Consider the following 15,300-nt stretch of genomic DNA (forward strand, 5'->3'; position numbering starts at 1 on the left):
GGAGCTGCTCGGGGCGCAGGGGCTCAAGCGGAGCGTCAGGTCAATTAGGAATGTTTACTATATGATACAGATTTGCGGGGAAACTCCCCCCCCAAGTGTCTCTTCCTGATAATAATGTTATTTTTGGCCCGGGGGGGGGATTTTAACAGTCGGCTACAGTCGCAATACAAGCAGCGTGTCCCCGCGAGGCTACGTCCCCAGCAGTACTCCCCAGCAGTCCAATTACAACACAGTGAGCACTAGCATGAATGGATATGGAAGTGGCGCCATGGCCAATCTAGGGGTCCCTGGCTCGCCTGGATTTCTTAATGGCTCCTCCGCTAACTCTCCCTACGGCAGTAAGTGTCTGTTTTTGTCACACGTCATCACACAGATTCATTTTCACTCAAAGTCACATGTGTGCGTTGCTTGGATGTTCTGTGATGTGAGCTACTGGACGCAAGGAAGGGTGGCTGTGGAGGCTGGGCGTCCCCATGGCGACAGTAAATTGACCTCAGACGGGCCCCCGCGCGGTCCCATTGGAAACCCGAACCAAATCCGAACGGAGCGGGGCCGCCCGATTGGAACCAAGCCCGGCGCGAGCGTGTGCCCGCGGTCCAGGGGGCCACGCCGGGAACACGGCAGGCCCGTGCCGTGGCCCTGCGGGCGTCCCCGGCGGCCCGCGAGCTCCCCGTGCCGTGTTGCCCACGCGACGCCGGGCGTCCTGACCCTGTTTGCTTTGTTGCAGTAGTGCCGTCCAGCCCCACCATGGCAGCCTCTTCGGTCACCCTCCCTTCAAACTGTAGCAGTGCCCACGGCATTTTCTCACTCTCACCTGCCAATGTCATCTCTGCAGTGAAACAAAAGAGCGCCTTTGCGCCCGTGGTCCGGCCCCAAGCCTCTCCTCCTCCCTCCTGCACCAGCGCCAACGGGAATGGACTGCAAGGTGAGGGGCTGGGCGCGGCCTGCGGCCTGAGGCCGGGGCCTGGGCGGGATCCTGCAGCCCTGGCGGGACGGTCCCTGCCGCGGGGCCGGGGTGGGGGCCAGCGCTGGGTGTGTCCCCAGGGGGCGGGAGCTCCGGCCCTTCCTTCGGGCACATTCTCGGAGTCCCTGCCCCTCCCTGGCCATTGCATGCTCCCTGTGGTCCCCCGTGATGCGACCCCACCCCATATTCAGAGACGGCACCCAGATCCTTCCTCTTGGGTGATGAGAACCTTCCTCGGCTTCCCGACAAAGCCCGTGTCCTCGTGGTGCAGCTCAGGGAACGGAGCCGCACGGGAAGAGCCGGGCGCAGGTCCCGCAATAGCCCCAGGACGGGCGTGGAGGGTCATCATGCCACCTGCAGAGCCCACCTCAAAGTAGCCTGTCCTGCTCGGCCTGGATTAACACACCAGGGGCCCAGCCGGCCGGGCTGTCCTTGGAGAGGGCAGTGGGCCCGGGCCCAGGCCCAGGGCCATCCCAGACGGGAGCTGGGTTTCTAAGTGCTCTCTTTCAAAGACTCGAGGAGGAGAAGGGCTGGCCTCGAGGGCAGTGGGAGGTGCCAAATGGACACAGCTGCCCACAGCTGGGGCCACGCCAAGCAGGCCCCCAGCGCCTGCCTAGGGCTGGGTCCCTCTGGGCAGTGGCTGGTGCTGCGTGTGGCAGGCGGGGCCACGTGAGCGCCCCCCCAGCTTGCACGTGGCTCTTTGGGATTTCCTGAGGCCCACAGGTCCTGAGATTAAGTGGCCATCATCTGGCCTCTTTCAGACACCTTTGGTATATGCTCCTCCCGGTGAAAATCCAATCCAGTAACTCCTTTAAACAAATGAATCCATTCCACCAGTATTTACTGAGCGCCTACTATGTGCCAGGCTCTCTGCTGGGTGCTGAGGACGTTACCGTGGAGAAGACAAACTGGCCCTTTTGTGAAGTCGGTGGCATATTTCACTTTGATGAACTAATGCTCAAAAAAGGAACTGGAAAGGTATCAGTGATTTGCAATAATTGTCTTCACAACACCTGTCAGTGTATGAAAGGGACGCCCAGGCCCCCAGGCGCGCCTCCTGGCATGCGAGCCAGCGGCGGTCGCCAGACCAGAACCTCTTACGAGGCAGGTGCGGCGGCCCGCCCACCGTCCCCACAGGGGTGAGGCCCGCTGAAAGACGGTGTCACGTGAGCCGTGTGTACACACACGGGGCTTCCAAACCATAAAGTTGTAACGGTGAGTCGGAGATAAATTAATATTGTTGGAATTAATGAGCTGAGAAATTGAAGCTCGCATCACTACATGAACAAATGTATTAATATGTTATACATACATTAATGAGAGCCATCATCCTGACAAAAATTAAACAACACTAAAGTTAAAAGATTCTCAATGACGTTCGTACCAGGAGTCCACCGGAAGGCGTCCGCTGCACTGGGCATATCAGCACCATACTCTCTCTCGTTCTGAGAGGAGAGAAGTGAACTCCCCGAGGCCGAGCTGTGACCTGTGTCTCTTCAGGGCCCTTGGCCTTGAGAGGGCAGGTGGGCTGTGGAGTGGCTTTGATCTGGGAGGGCCCACGACTCACCATTACGATACCGAGCAATCAGCAGAGGGGAGACGGAGGCCTGCCCGGTTTTCACCTAGGGAGAGAGAGCAGGTTGGTTCACGTCTTGTCGGCAGAGGTGGCCTGTGGGGAGCCTGGGCCTCCGTCCGCTATGCACGAGATATGCCGAAGGCCAGAGCCCCCCCCTTTCCACAGGAGCCTTTGAGCGGGGCCGCAGGGGCCTGTCCCCACGTGCACCCCATCCGTGAAGTAGGTCCCCCCCACGCCCTAACCAAGCCCAAGGCTGGTTAATGGAGAGTTATGCAGACCCAGGGACACCGAGGAGTAAAGCAGAGAGAAGGCCGGGCCCCGCCCGCCCCCCGGGCCCCCAGTAACCGGCTCCTCTCTCTCTTGCAGCTATGTCTGGGCTGGTAGTCCCACCGATGTGAGGGCCTTTGTTTACCTTCCGCAGCATCCGGCATCCAAGGACGGACTTCAGGGGACACGTTTAGTATATTGAGACACGCTGGTGGAGACAGTATCTTCAAATACGTCAGCAGCAGTCGAGATGCGACAAGAGACTTTGTTTAAAGATTTTATTTAAACTATTAAGAGCCGACATGCAAACAGCCTACTTCTTCATGAACAATTCCATTTTACTGACTGAACTTTTCTCATATTTTCACACTTCTCGGTCCTGGAGAAAAGGAAAACCAAGCGACGCCTATTTTGTATAGATTTCCGACTCCGTCTTGGCTCTGTCTCGTACTTGCTATGTGTTGGGAGAAACTTCGTGAATGCACCGTTTTGATTCTCATGAAACACTGATGAAAACTGCCTCCAAACATTTTCCTGTCCTCATCCTTAGATTCACAATGGTTGTGTATCTCTATAATGTGAAATATTTTTTTGTGGTGAACGAAGGGGGCCAAGGAGGTATGAGCCATCAACCTGGAAGAGAGGACGACCTATGATTAGAACTGGGGTGGCAGGGAGGGAGGGAGGGCTTTCCATTGCTTACCTTCATCTTAATGAAATGAAACTTTGTAACTTATTGTAGTTAGAAATTGTAACTTTGATATTGAATTCTCTTGCCTTCAACAAGCACACTGACAGAGGAAAATGCTACTGTCTGTTGGTTAAAATATTCTCCCACTGCTAGAAGCTTCTGTTAAGCGAGCGTGACCTGCGACATTTCCCCACTTTTGCTAGTACTGTATACGATTGCATTCTTAGGCTACTGTGAGGTCCATGTTTCTTGTACCAGAAATTGTCCTTTTGACTTCTAGACCCTTCTTCCCTAATGTGTTTTGTATGTGGTTATAAAATTGTAGACTTTTGTGATTTTGCCAAAGTTGTAGCTAAATATTTATACACTTGTCTTGAATTTTTTTCAGATCCACTTATAACTATTTAGGAAAAACACACCAAGTTTTATTCCTTATGTGTCTTAAAAGGGATGAATTGGTCTCATTTGACACTTTTCCATGAACACTTACAGTCGCTGAGGGACTTTATTTTGTAACATATCGATTATAAATATTGTATTTATCTTTGGAATTTTGTACATTGCTTCCCCCCCCCCCCCCCCCGCCATCTGTTTCCTTTTTCCCTCGTCAGCATCGGCTCTGGGTCGTGGCCCCGAGTCGCGATGCTGGGAAGAGCATTAAGCCAAGACTCTCTCTCATCTGTTTCGTGAAAATGAACCAGTGTCCTTGCGTTTCGTTTGTACTTAAAAAAAATTGCTATTATTTAGACTTTCCATCTTTTTTTTTTTTTTTATTTTGAGGAAAAGTCAAATTCATTGTTTATTTTTATATTATTTTTAAGTTATCTGAACAAATACTTTCGGGGAAAAAAAAAAAGTTTGTTGTATAGTCGAAACCAAAACGGTGCCACCCGGCTGTGACAGTTCCTAGTAGATTCCGTGCATGTGGGACGGCCGCGAAGAGGCGACACCGTTTGGGGCTGTGTCATTTTATTTTATTTTTTTTTTGGTAGAATGTAAAAAAAAAAAAAAAAAGTCATTTTAGCTGCCACCCATGACTTTTGCCACATAGCTGAACTGTGTTTACTGGAAAAATTCAGAGGCCTAAAGTTTAAAATAAAATTTACTTCTGATGTTTTAATTAAAATGTCTGCCACATGAACTTCTCTGATGCCTTAAAAGCGGACTTCTTTAAAGATCCTCTGTGCTACTGGAGGATAGGCTCACAGGCTTACACCACAGTCGTCGATCAGGTTTCACCCGGAGACGCACGGTGTCACACACACAAAAGCACAAACCTGGTGACTCCCGGGTCGCTCCTGGCTGCGTCCGATTCTGCTGCGTCCTGCGGCCCCCACGCTCACCTCGGGTCCCCAGAGGTCCCCGGGAGGGGGGATCCCAGCGGCCCTGGCTTTTCATTTTCTTTTTGAACAATACTTTTGTGTGTGGTCAGACCCAGCAGCACTGTCTGTACTTTTTAAACTGGAATGACCTTCACAGCCCGTGCCCGTTAGTGCCAAACCCGCAGGGAGACCACAGGGTCCGCTTTCTCGCCCCCCCCCTTGCTTTCAGCAGACACAGCGCAGTGGACATTTTGCAAACCGCAGCAGAAATCAAATTTAAACACGAAGAGGTGGGGCTTTTTAAAAACTTCCTTGACAGAAAAGAAAAACAATGCACAACTTAGAAAGGGGTTCATTCGAGGGACTAGGTAAACAGACAGGAGGTCCCCAGCGGTCAGCGGGCCCCACTCGGGCCCTGGGGCGGCTGACAAGGCTTAGCTACTCAGAGAAGCCTAAAAGTGACTTTGGAATAAACTGCCTCCGGTTTCTTTGGTATCGGTCAGGGTTCGATCCGGAAACGAGCTCGCGCACCTGTTCAGAACGTCGCCACGCCCTCGCACCCGCGCTCAGTCTGCGTTTTAGGTTAATCAGCCAACACCCTCATCGCTTTCCTGTCTCGAAACTGAGCGCTTCACTCGATGGTAGATTTTACTGTTATAGACCCTACAATAAGATTGTTTTATCTGTACATTTTTTCAGATATTTAACTGTATAAAAATGTTCATTTTACACAATATTTAATTAAAGTATTTCTTGTCTGTGAATTTCACTTTGGGTAATTTCATGTCTTGATTGTTGAGACGAATGACTGAATGCACACAGGCGCGAGCTCCCCTGGGGATGCCGTTCGCGTGCTCCGGGGCCCCGAGCTGTGTGCTGGCCACGGCACAGAGGATTCGCGGAAAAACCTTCCACAGAGTGATCGAACCTGCAGAGGGAGATTCTTGTAGCGACTTAGATGGTCCTGATCCCCAGGGGGGCCACCTGTATGTCTGTTGTGCTGACGCGTGACTGTCAGACGCGGGGCCCAGCAGCGCCGTGGGACGTAAACAACCGCTGGGCTCACTGGGTGCTTGGTCACCTGCTCCCCAGCCCCTCTGCTTCTGAACCGCAGGGTTTGGGGGGCAGAGAGCAAATGCTCCTTCAGTCCCCAGCACGTGCTCCACCCGGGCAAGCAGCAGCTTTAGGAGGGCGCAGAGGCAGGGCTCTGGGGGGGATCCGGTCGGGGCTCCGGGCGGGCGGACAGCGGGGCACCAGATACAGGTGCCAGCTGAGGTCTGACCTGAGGGCGCCGTGCCACCAGCAACCCCGTCATAATAGAGCCTGTGGGCTACACGTGGGTGCAGCCAAAGGCACCGACTATCTCGAAAGCTGCCATCAGCACCAATGTCCTAATTTACATGCTGATTTCGGCTCCTTCGAGTGCTCCCCCCCTTCTATTTCATTCCACATCTCTCATTTCCCCCTCAATGAGAGGCTGGGTTGGCATGTTTTGGCTTGCAGCTCTTAACACATACACGTAAGTGTGATCCAAATTAGTGCTCACAAATGTCCTCTTAATTACTTGTTCTGCTGAGCAAAACAGGAAACAATTACTCAAAACATAAAGAAACTTGTGACTGCCTCCCGCTCCTGTCAGTGACAGGTTCCTTTGACTGCGTTCGTGTTTCAGCTTTAAAGAGACAGCAAGGAAAGGGGCTCCCGGGGTACAAAGCCGCACACAGCCTGCCCACTCCCCTCCTCCAGGCTCCGTCCCAAGGTGCCAGGGGATGGGCTGGGGGACACGATCCCCCTGCCTCCCCACTCCTCTGGGCCAGGAGCACCAGCTCCAGATGGGGGCCAGGGCCCCGCGACCTGGGGAGACGGGAGTGAGCGTATGTTTGTGTTTCAAATCAGGAGTAAGAAGCGCCCCCTCTCAGAACGCGCGCCGGTTATTGTCAGGCCGCCTTTTAAGGTCTTTTCGAGCTTTTAAAGATTATTCAAAGCACTCGAAATGGGCTTCAATCTAATGCCTCATTTCATTGCATTAAACAGCCTAGTTAATAAAGAATCGATATATTCAAAGGGCAAGGTTATCTTTTGTCTATAAGGGGTGGTGTCATTCTGCACCTTTTATAGTTCAGATGCTGAAAAAGACCTCATGAAATCCATACCCATCAAGCAGGTCATCGAGAGCAACGACCAGGCCCCGCAAGGAGCGAGCCTGCCCTCCTTTCAAACAGCTCCGGCCTTATCGCCGCGCCCGCCCCGAGCGCCAAACGCGTCCTCAGAAAACGTCAATTTCTCATCAAGACAAGAGCCTGCGATGGTCAGTTTCTGCAGAGAATACGTACAATTAAGAGCAGGGAGCAGGGCGGCCATTTGGAGCTGCCATCCCCTCGAGCCGCCCCCTCCCCGCAGATAATAAGAGTTGTTGATAACTGAAGTGTCAATACGCCCAAGAGCGGTTTCTGAATGTGAGTCCTTGTGCTTGGCGCTCCCGCCGATCCCGGGCCTGATAAGGGCGCAGCTGCCAGCGGACACCAGGGCGGGCCTCACAATTAACGCCATGAATAAATCACACAAAGGAGTCCGGCTGCTTTAGACTCGGTGAGACAATCCCCCGTTTACCCTTCAAGGGCTCCTTTTATGTAGGAATAAGGCTGCTTTTAATGAAATTTAAACTCATCAGAGGAAATCAAAAACCTCCAATCAGATTACAAATTGATTTTTTGGTCATTTGTCATTTCCCAGCGTGGAGCTGCAGGTTTCCCAGGGAGCGCCGCGCACGCGGCCCCCAGCCCCGGCCTGGGGCAGGCAGGAGCAGCCCGACCCCCTGCACACCCCGACAGGGTTCCGACTCCGTGTCCGTCCCGGGTGGTTCCGGAAAGTGAACCCACGACCGGACTGGGTGACATTCAGCCCCGAATCCAGCCTCAGCCCAACCTGGGGACACCCGCCATCCTTGGCAGAGCCGGCTGACCTCCGGGGCTGCGGCCAGGGTCCGCTGGCAGCCAGCAGAGGCAGTTCCTGGGACTGCGGTAAGTTTTGGTTCGTGCCCACTCCCTGAATCTGCTCTGCGCCACACCAACACGGAGCCACACGGAGCCTCACAGAGCCTCACAGAGCCACACGGAGCCTCACAGAGCCCCAGGCCATACACACGGAGATTATGATCTGGGGCGGCGAGGAGACACGGCCAACTCCTACTCAGCCATTTGGTCTCAGCCCAAACGCTCACCCCTTCGCAAAGCCCGTCCTGCCTGCCAGGCGATCGAGGGGGACATTCCCTGTGCTCTCGCCACACCCTGGAGCCATCTGAGGCCACCAGCCTCCCAGGGTTCTCCCCTCATACCTGGATGGACTCGGGCTTCCCAAGGGCGAGGCAGGGCCAGGCCTTCCTCACCATCCACCCCTACATCGAGGGCACCTGGTCCAGGCGGGAGGGTCACACTGAGCACCTGGGCTGGGTCCAGAGGAGCGTCTGTCCCTCCTGGAAAGACTGGGGCCAGGGACAGAAGCAGGAGGGAAGCGAACATCATTTTCTGAGTCAAGTTCACTCAAGACCGCCTTTTATAAAACACTCAAGTGAGTCGAATCTCCGACACGTTTACATGCAACAAATGCGCATGGCATCTCGGCTGCCCCTGCAGCACCTACCAGGAGGTGTGCGGGGTGTGCTGTCCAAGGACACTTTCGGGTACCCCAAGTCGGTAACGAACTCGCAGCCCCAGAGGACTCAGAACTTAATCGCATGTCATGAAGCCGTACCACAAGTGGCCACACTAAGAAATACTTTATGGTTCGTTTTTCCTCCCGCACTTAGTCATGGGCACGGTGTCACCCAGCCTGGGATAGGAAATGCCTTCTCCGCTGGACGGTGGCCCGTGCGGCAGGATGGATGAGGTGCATCTTTAACCCTAATGGACGGACGTGGAGACCGCTGTCTTCATTCCCCTAAAACCCAGGCCTTCACCTCGGGGCCTGGGCCGCAGGATACGGCTGCGAGCGCCACACCACGGCGCTCCGCTTTGTGACAGATCTTTCCTTTCTAAAGAACATCACTTCTTCGGCATGTGGGACAAACTCTGCAGCACGCTAAGTGTCTTTGGGGGGAGACCACTTGTGGGGGGCCTGCCATGGCCCAGTGCCTAGAAGCCACCGTCTTGGGGGGTTCCGAGCCCACAGTGGGGGTGGGGTTGGGGGAGGTGGTGATAAAGGCCCACAGGCCTCGGTTGTCCTGGCCTTGGGCTGACCAGGCAGCTCCGGGGGCAGGAGCGGACCCAGCGTTGGCTGCGACGGAGAACGAGATCCTGACGTGGCTTTTATCGTAGAACAGTTCTGATCAGGATAGATCTCGCTGTCAGGAGGCCCAGAGCCGTCAGCAGTGAGCTATGGGGAAGGCGATTTCCTGCCCACGCCAGCCGCTGGAGCCCGGTGCGCTCCGAGTTTTTTTTTTTTTTTTTAAGTCTAACAAGAATCAATATTTAAGATTATGCAATGTCCATACCAGCCCGAAGTAGCTGCCAGCCCAAGGACAAGGGTTGGATAATTTACAATGCAAGGGATCCATTCTTTTTGAGAGGGGGAAGGGAAAATCAAGATTTAAGCTTTTTATCCTGGGCTGAACTTCTCTCCTCCCTTCTTAATGGCACCAGACGTAAATAAACCATCCATTTTGTTTTGTGTGAACCGTCTGTACTTCGCACAGACTCTGAAAAAAACGACAGGCCCGTGTTAGATCCTGGCCGCGGGTCCGGGCGGCGACCGCCTGTCAGCGTCCCTCATTTGCATGTTTGCCACGCACGGCACTGTCATTGAGCCCCATCAAAACCTGCCCTCCGAGTCTTCTGCCCCGACGATCAGCAGAGAAAGCCTTTTTATTGTCAGCTACTAATGGTTCTTGTGTCCCATGATTTTAATGTGAAGATTAAATATTTATAAAGGCCTCATCAATAGCATCCCATCAGAGGGCCCTCCGAAGCCGCAGACGGGGCCATGCTCGCTCACACGGAGTCAGAGGTCGCGGGTCACGCGAGCAGGAGGCAGCATCTGCTGTCACCAGGGCCCGGGCCCTTATTTATGGGGAGGGCTTGTTCCTTTGTCTCCAGTTCCTGGAATCACTGGCCTCTGCCACCCTAGACCTGACCCGCCAGGTGACCCGCCAGGTGACCTACCTGGTCCCTGTCCATCTCAGGATGTCTCTGGAGGAAGCAGGAGGTACCATCCTTTCCCGCCACCTGGAGTACAGACAAGAAGAGAAGGGGTTTGAGCAGAGAACAGCCGGTGGACGGGACACTCCAGGCCTCCCCAGGGGCAGGGGAGGGACACCTGGGTCCTGAGGGGAGGGGCTGGGAGCCCTGGGCACTGACATGGGCCCATCCAGCCACGGTTCAGGATCCATCCTTAGTCCTGGCTCGCACCTGGCTACCTCCTCACCTTGCTTCTTTCCTTGCCTCTGGGCTCCACCAGGTTGGCCTCAGCGACTGTAAGGAAACATCCCTACCCGGAGGGCAGGCAACTCAGGCTTCACTTTGACCACGGGCCCTGATCCAGCTGCTGGTTTCCAGCGTGGTGTGTGACCATGACCTCAGGGCTGGCTGAGCAGACTGCAGGGCGAGGCCCCACAACATGGACTGCAGGCTGGGAAGGGACAGAGAAGGTGGCCACAGGGCCTTGAAGGGTGCCTGTGCCTGTGCTCTGCCCGTGGAGGGGTAGCACTCCCCAGCCACAACGAGCAGCCTGAGGACCCAAAGGGTGTGGGGGGCCTGCAGCGGGGGCCCTGCAGGCTGGGCTGTGGGGTGGCCAGCCGGGAAAGGGATGAGCAGCCTGGACGCACAATGCTGGCAGCATTTGGTCAGAACCACTGGTGGGTTTTAAATAGGGTGTGGGCCCCTGTGTGAAGCATGGTCTGGACACCCGGATAGGCCTGAGGGGCCTGGGCGGCAGAGGTGGGGCGGGGAGGGAGGGGAAAGCCTGGACTAGGGCAGCTTCAGAGTCCAGTGAGGATGCCATGTGGGTGGACAATGGGCAGCGGGGCAAGAGAGGGAGCAGCCGCTCCGGGAGATGGAGCAGAACTCGGCACATCAGCCGCGGGAGCCCCTGCACGTGAGCCTGGAAGGTGGGGGCCCCCACCCCCAGCAGCGCGTGTTCTTAGCGCAGAACCAGGAGGCCCAGTGAGGGTGCTCTGGGCTGGGACGCAGGAGGTGGGGGAGCGGGAAGCGTCTGGGGCAACTTGGGGTGAGCCCAGGACCTCGGGACGTGGTTTCCTCACCTGAGGAGAGGAGGCAATGAGGTTTGCCCGCTGCCTTACAGGGCTGTGAACCTAAATGGTGACGGAACCAAGAGTGACAGTGAAGGGGTGTCGGCGACAGGGGTGGCAAGGGCCTGTGTGTGTGCTGAACGCAGGGAGAGCTCATGCCCTCGGCCACTGTGAACTCTGGGACAACGGCAGCGACTCCGTCTGTGGCATGAGTCACAACCTGAGGCCCTGCTGACGTCAGGGTGGTGCCGAGTAAGCGCCACACCCACCCTCCACTGGTGATTCGAGGAAGGAAAGTGAGGCACCAACAGCCTGGCTCTGTCTCCCATCTGGAACCTTCCCCTGCCCTGGGCAGAGGTCCGAGGGCAAGAAAGGCCACCGCCTTGGACGGGGGACAGTGCTGCCCACTGGGGAGACTCAGATACTGGCCCGAGGGTCACTTGGGGAGGCTGCACCTGCCTGCCCACCACGTGGGGTTACTGAAAGTTTCCATGAGACAAACGTCCACCCAGGAGCTGTATAAACTCTAAAGTGCTGCCCATGTGTGAAGACTACTCTTGTTTCTAACTCCTGGGGTCAAGGAGGGTACAGTCCTTCCTGACGAGCCGGGGATACCCACAGAGCAAGGGTGGCACCGACAGCTCGAGGCGGAAACGGGTCTTACGTCCCTGCGAGCGTGAAGCAGCCCCCCCCCCCCACTGCAGAGCCCTAGGAGGCGGGCAGTTCCCGAGGTCTCTTGTCTGGACACCTGTCCACCAGGGAAGGACATGAATCTCTGAGACAGATGCAGGAGGCCTGAAACACTGCTCCTAATGGGGACACATCGATAAGGGGACATTGATCATCACTGGGACAGGCCTGGTGGGGCCTCCGCAGGGAGACGCAGCCGCGAGCAGCCTGGGAGGACCTGCGCCCCAAGGGCCCTGGCAGCCGCCTCCTGACCGCCGCAGTGATGAACACGCATTGATTTCCTTAGCGCCTCTCCGGAGCCCCAGAGCACTCCATGCACTTATTGGAAAGTGCCTGAAACCAAATTGAAGGCAGGCCCAACGAGGAAAATGAACCCTACGTTCCGGGCATCCCAGGGCTTCGGAGCAAACGGGGAGAGACGACAGGTATCGGGCTGCCCCCAGTTCCAGACACTTAAGGAAGACATGCTGCCCACTCTGCTCAACAGAGCGCCCTGCCTGGCCAGGGAAACCGCCCGCAGCGAAGGGGTCAGTGGCTCTGCTCTGACTGCGAGGCACTCGGCTGGGGCGCGTCTGCAGGCTCCCCGGCACCAACCGGAGCTCTGTGCCCCACTGGGAGCCCACATGCCTCCTGGGACCTGCTTTCCTCCCCTGCAGCTGGTGCCTGCCCAGCCCCCACAGGCCCAGCTGTGATGAGCACCAGTCAGGGCCAGGGACAGCCACCAGGCTAGGCTGACTGGGGACTTGTTGGAGGAATATCTCTGGAAACCCGAACCCTCAGAACACAAAACCACTTCCCCAAAACTTCCTACTTAGAAATAATTTCAAACTTGTAGGGAAGTTGGCAGAACAGAAACAGCACGGAGAAGCCCCGATAACTCTGCCCAGCTTCGAGGATGGCTGCCAGCATCACCCTGATCTCCCCGCCAGCCTACGTGTGTGTCCCTGAGCCTCTCGGGAGGAGGCGCACACGGCACCCCCCCAAACACTCAGCATGAGCTTCTCCAGAGCGACCTCGGCACAGTCTACGGCCCGTGTTCCCATTGTGTCAGCTGACGCAATGACATCCGGGAGCAGAGATGCCAGCTAGGTGCCACGTCTCTCTGGTCTCTTTTCATCTGGACCATTCTCTTAGCCTTTGTCTTTTCTGACAGTGACACTATAGAAGGAAATTCCAGGATTATCATAGCAGTTTTTGCCCTGGGCTACTGGGCTACAAGAGCAGGCTCGTGTCTCCCACAGACACATGGAAGAGACCCAGCCTCAGCTTCCAGCCATGTCTGTCACCACGGACTGCACCTGACAGTGCTGAAGGAGTTTGGCCCCCGGATGCCCATCTAAAGGTGCCCCCAAAGTGGGTGTGGGGAGGGCAGAGGTGCTCAGCTTTCAAGGGGGCTCTTTTTGGCCACCATCCCTTGGCTCACAGACTCATGATGTAGCCAGTGCTCCCTAAGGGCAAGCAAGTGTCTGTGAGGCCCACCAAATCCTAGGGCGCTCCCCAGAATCCTGGATGGGCTGCACCCCAGAATCACTGATGAGCAAGGAAACCAAAGAGCCCATTTCACATCCAGCTAAGAGTGAATGAGTACCCAAGAGTGATACTCAAAGTGATCTGGTTCCGTTCTTGGGACTGTTCCCCATGGAGCCCTGCGAACACCTCTGCAGAACCAGGCGGAGTCTGGGAAGCCCAGGTGAGTAGAGCAGCCTCTGGAAACAGCTGTCTTCTCACCTCGTCCTGGCTTTGGTAACATATAGAAAAGAGGGAGTTGGGTGTTGGAAAGAGAAACAAGACCCTTTGTACAACAAGGGGTCGGGAGACAACAGGCAATAAGGCCAACTGGACACTCAGCCCGGGCCTGTGGGAAAAGGGGCCCAGAGCTCTCCTTGTTGGTCAAGGTCTCCATCTCCTACGGCCAGACCACCTATGAATATGCAGAGGACAATGAGAGGAGTGACTGTCAGAGCTGGAGGTGGCAGAACCAGAGACAAGAGCATCGCTGGCAGTTACCTTGGAAAATAGAAAATGTACCTTAAGAACTTGGATAAACATATTTCTAGGTAGGCTGCTGAAATCACCAATTAGCTTCCCGTAGCTGTGTAGGATAAAATGTGTGAGAGAGGGGTGAGCTTAAAAAAAAAAAGGGAAATTGCTGTTTGCAAGCTGAATTTAGAAGAAATCAGGACTGGCTAGCTGGTTAAAAAAATAAACATATGTCACATTTTCAGTTTTAATAGTCAGTAAAATATTCCCAAAGGAAGCAATGGCCTCAGAGTACAGACTGAATCAAGCATGTGGCTGAAAGACCTCAGAAAGATTTAGACCCTCTTAATAAGAGACAAGAAGAATCGAAGAATCTGAGAGACATTGTTTCATAGAAGCCTGAGTTATCCAAAGTAGAGAAAGGTCTGTCTTGAAAAGAATCATGGTTGTGACTTTTGGGAGCATAGAGGAAACTCCAATATGATTCATAGGAGACCTACAACACTTTTAAGATAATTATATTAATAAGAGCATCTTCAGAGGTGCAGATAAAGCATTTGATGAGAATGAACTCATTCATCTGAAAACTCTCGGCAAGTGAGGAATGGAAAGGGCCGTCCTCAGTGAGATAACAACATCTGTAAGAAACGACAGCTAATATCCCACTTGGCGGCACTATCCTGAGTGATTTCCCCCTAAAGTGGAGAACATGGCAAGAAGGTCCATTTTTCCCACGTCTGTTCAACACTGACTAGAGGTCGTAACCACTGAAATAAGGCAAGAAAAAGAAACGAAGGGCATAAAGTGGGAGAGAAAAAAGTAAAACTCTTTCTTACCTACAGGTGACATGATTACACATGGAGAAGGTCCTGAGTAATTGAAATAAAACTACAAGAACGACGTCAGAAAATTTTTTAAAGTTGTGATAGCCAAGGACAAACTAAAAATTAACTGAGGCAAGGTCATGAAAGGGAAGTGTGAGGAACTGTCACAGATAGGGATGTGGCGAATAAATGCGACGTGACATCTTGGATTGGATCCCAGAACAGAACAAGGACATTCGTGGAAAAACTGGTAAAATCCGAGTAAAGTCTGTAGTTTAGTTAATAATATTTACCACTGTTAATGTCTTAGTTTTTATACTTGTACCACTGAACTCCTACCTAAGATGCTAACATTACAGGAAGCTGGGTCAAGGGCAAATGGGAACACTTTGTATTATCTTTGCAGCTCTTTATTTTAAGACTAAACTTATATAAAAATGATGTTTCAATACACAAAAGATGTCAGGGGACGCCTCCTGAGCACACGAGAGCCGTGTGACTGTGGCGGCAGCGACAGGACCAGTAGCTCTTATCAGGCCCGTTTTTCCTTCTGCTTCTAGCAGTTATTCTGAGCGCTCAGCTCTTAAACCTCCTTCCGAAGATTCTGAAGCTACTTAACACCCCGTAATAAATCTCTTGCCGCTTAAGAAAATTCTCACGGCTAAGAAAATGAAAAGGCAAGCCATGTGTTTCTAGCACATGTAATTGACAAAGGAATTGCTTCTAGGATATATCGAGAACTCCT

The 15,300-nt window shown here is 54.1% G+C and overlaps 1 protein-coding gene across 17 annotated transcripts in view; it reads left to right on the forward strand.

The window, feature by feature from the left end:
• The window catches only part of EBF3 (EBF transcription factor 3), a 119,229-nt gene extending 113,640 nt beyond the window's left edge, over nucleotides 1-5,589 (forward strand). For 3 of the 17 annotated variants that reach the window (XM_081158277.1, XM_081158268.1, XM_081158278.1), the window contains 4 exons: nucleotides 150-338; nucleotides 728-925; nucleotides 1,830-1,942; nucleotides 2,962-3,098. In XM_081158277.1, coding sequence (XP_081014403.1) covers nucleotides 150-338; nucleotides 728-925; nucleotides 1,830-1,942; nucleotides 2,962-3,009 — 548 coding nt within the window. In that variant the 3' untranslated portion in view covers nucleotides 3,010-3,098. Of the gene's footprint in view, nucleotides 1-149; nucleotides 339-727; nucleotides 926-1,829; nucleotides 1,943-2,906 lie in introns of all 17 variants that reach the window. The other 14 variants (XM_081158279.1, XM_081158281.1, XM_081158284.1 and 11 more) reach the window with 9 other exon arrangements.
• The last annotated feature ends 9,711 nt before the right edge of the window (nucleotides 5,590-15,300 follow it).

This window comes from Miniopterus schreibersii, assembly GCF_964146895.1.
Source record: "Miniopterus schreibersii genome assembly, chromosome: 14".
NCBI lineage: Eukaryota > Metazoa > Chordata > Mammalia > Chiroptera > Miniopteridae > Miniopterus > Miniopterus schreibersii.